Consider the following 2861-nt stretch of genomic DNA (forward strand, 5'->3'; position numbering starts at 1 on the left):
CCCATCCCACCACATCAACCTCTTTGGTCACCACCTCTGTTTGTTTCTCTGTCGGGCCAATCGCCATTGACGCAGAGCACCAGCCATGGTGAGAGAGTGTCATTATAGACGGATTGGGAATGTTGCCCACAGTGGAGTATAGTAAACGAATCCTCTTCAGGGGTCGAAATATAATCCATATTATGTGCGTGGTTACTCTTCAGTCTTCACTCACTCTTCAATCTTTTCTTAAGAGCTAATGGGCGAACGTGCGCCAAACCGATCTCACGAATAGGTATGGGAATGAGATATTTCTTCACACGTGCGCGTACTGCTTCCGTTTCTTCACACTAAGGTGGTGTTTGAATCTCGTGAGAATGAAGATGAAGATAAAGATTAAGTGTTTCACGTAAAACGAGGCGGTAAATAACGTGTGATTAATTAAGTTTTAATTATTACAAACTTGAAAAATAGATTAATATGATATTTTAGAACAACTTTCGTATAGAAAGTTTTTGCACGAAACGCACCGTTTAGCACTTTGAAAAACATGCTATGAGTATCCAAAAATTTATTATCCAACTCTAAAATCTGTCACATGACAGATAGCAATTCCGAATAAATAAAGTGCGATACAACCAGCGCGTGGAGTTGGGCTTCAAATTCTAATCCCACTCGTTTCCGATGCCATACTCTAGAGATATGTTGAAATTAGAATTCAGCACCAACTTTAGCCGAACCCAACTCCGCTCGAAGAACTGGAACCCCAAACCCAATTCCACGGACCGGTTCCAAGGATCCAAACGGACCAGCAGCTGCTTCCAGGAAACAAAGGATCGTCTCTCGTTAGAAGTTACCGGTGCCTGATGAACTAGAGTCTCCTCATCAGGCTGCGTCAAAGGGGAAGAACGTGTCTTCGTTTCTAGCGTGGAATTGAACGACCAGAGCAGTATGTTGTGCAGCTGAATCGGGTGGCCGGTGGTCGACGAGAAGCCGACGGCCACCTCGCTCGGCAAGCTTCTCCTCAGATCAACAGTCGAGTTGATGCTTCTGCAGGGCGCGCCGCCGATCCGGACAGATTTTGTTAGCACCTGCGTTCTGTGGTCGTATCCAATATGCACGAACACTGTGCCTTCGCCGCCGCCGGCCGATCCGTGGTTGGTGTCTCCGGCCAGTGACCACGGTGGTGTTGATGATCTGCAGCTTGTAGACGACGATGGATGTGACATTGACGACGACCGTGCTATTAGTGTAGTCTCGAACTCGACCTCCTCAATCTGATCATCGCCGTCCGTTGTAACGCTTCTGCTGTTTCTGTTGCTCGACGGGTAGTAAGGCACGAGGAACACAGACATGCGAGGAGGAGAGCCGCCGGCGCCGGCGCCGGTCTGCTGCTGCGTTCTGAGGCAGAAGGTCATGGTGAAGCTCGCGGCAGCGCCGGTGGCGTTGTCCCAGAGCAGCACGGGCTGCGTGTGAAGCACCCTGCCGACGCTCCGGATTCCTTTGCTCCACACGGTAGTAGTACTGTCTCCATGGAGGCGGCCATGGAGATCGAGGATGCTTGTGGTCGTCTTCAGGTAGAAGAGGCTGAGATCTTTAGTGTTGTAGTGAGGCTGGGAGGAGAAGTCATAGCTGAAGGAGAGGGACGAAACGCCGGTAGGCGGATGGGTGGACAGCAGCGAGATCAGCAGCACGGAGAGTAGCTGCCGAGGACTCATGTTGCAGGTGCAGCAGATCTCATCTCAATGGCTTTGTGCAGCAATACATTTGATCGGTAAATATAACTAGGTATACCGTATACACTAGGAATACATAGGAGTACATTTCTAACCCTGATAGCCTGCTGAAACATGATTGGCTTGTAGTCTTTCGTCGTAGACGACAGATATCATCGATCTCGATCTGAACTCAACGGAAAACTAGTAGAATAAGAGCCCGACGTTGCTCTCATCACGCTGAGCGAGTACAACTTCACACCACATGACTTCCGTCTTCCGGTCGTGATCCGCTGATTTCCCGGAAATTTCGACCGAAGGTGCTGCGTATGGTACACAACATATTTAAGTATTTGGTGTTTAATACTTTGCCACTATATTTTTCTTGAGAAATACAGTGCAAACGCATGTATTCACAGTGAGCGCAAACTTACCCATATCAACGTACAAGCGCACATCCTACTCCTATGAACACAAACGCAGGGGTATATAATGGGTGCATACTCACCACTATGACCATATGAACACAAATGCAGGTGCTCACAACCCGCGCAGACTCACCCATATGAACGCACGCACATGCACTCTACCCCTATGAGCACAAATGCAGGCGCACACAATGGGCTCACGCCCATAACGCGCGCACAATCACTCATATAAACACATACATGCACACCCTACTTCTATAAGCACAAACCTTCTCCATAACCCTATGAACACAAATATACAGGGGTCTATAAACACCTTTGAAAGACAGGGTCGGCATACCATAAGTTTAAGGAAGTCACCACGGGTGCCTATGAACACAAATGCATGTGCCTATGAACACTTTTAAAAAACGGGGTCGGCACCACGGGTGCCTCGCTGTTAATGGGTACGTTGCTGACCACCGAAAAAATAATTAACCATAAAAACAAGCACGTGTTAAATAAAGGATTTGAATCCGGGTGGATTTATTCCATCACAAGAATCTAACTAGTTAAGCTATGCTTACTTCGCTTTTGCCACTCTATTCTCTATCAGCCTCATCATTTGGCATATTTTCTGAATATGCCAAATGGCATATTTGCAAACGAAAATCAATTTGTGAATAAAACTTTTATATATGAGTTCTTAGCGATCTAAAAGCAAAGGCTGAAAAATAAACTTCAATTAAAAAACCCCAAA

At 46.9% G+C, this 2861-nt stretch overlaps 1 protein-coding gene across 1 annotated transcript; it reads right to left on the bottom strand.

The window, feature by feature from the left end:
* Positions 1-500: 500 nt before the first annotated feature.
* Positions 501-1780, bottom strand: LOC107276198 (anti-H(O) lectin). Its single transcript, XM_015755976.3, has one exon. It carries the CDS (start codon positions 1695-1697, stop codon positions 645-647), a length of 1053 nt encoding a protein of 350 aa, XP_015611462.1. The 5' UTR covers positions 1698-1780; the 3' UTR covers positions 501-644.
* Between the last annotated feature and the right edge of the window lie 1081 nt (positions 1781-2861).

This window comes from Oryza sativa, chromosome 9 (genome assembly GCF_034140825.1).
Source record: "Oryza sativa Japonica Group chromosome 9, ASM3414082v1".
NCBI classification, from domain to species: Eukaryota; Viridiplantae; Streptophyta; class Magnoliopsida; order Poales; family Poaceae; genus Oryza; species Oryza sativa.

Excerpts from the sequence above, each read along its gene's own strand:
- LOC107276198 (XM_015755976.3), bottom strand. The coding sequence starts at position 1,697 with ATGAGTCCTCGGCAGCTACTCTCCGTGCTGCTGATCTCGCTGCTGTCC.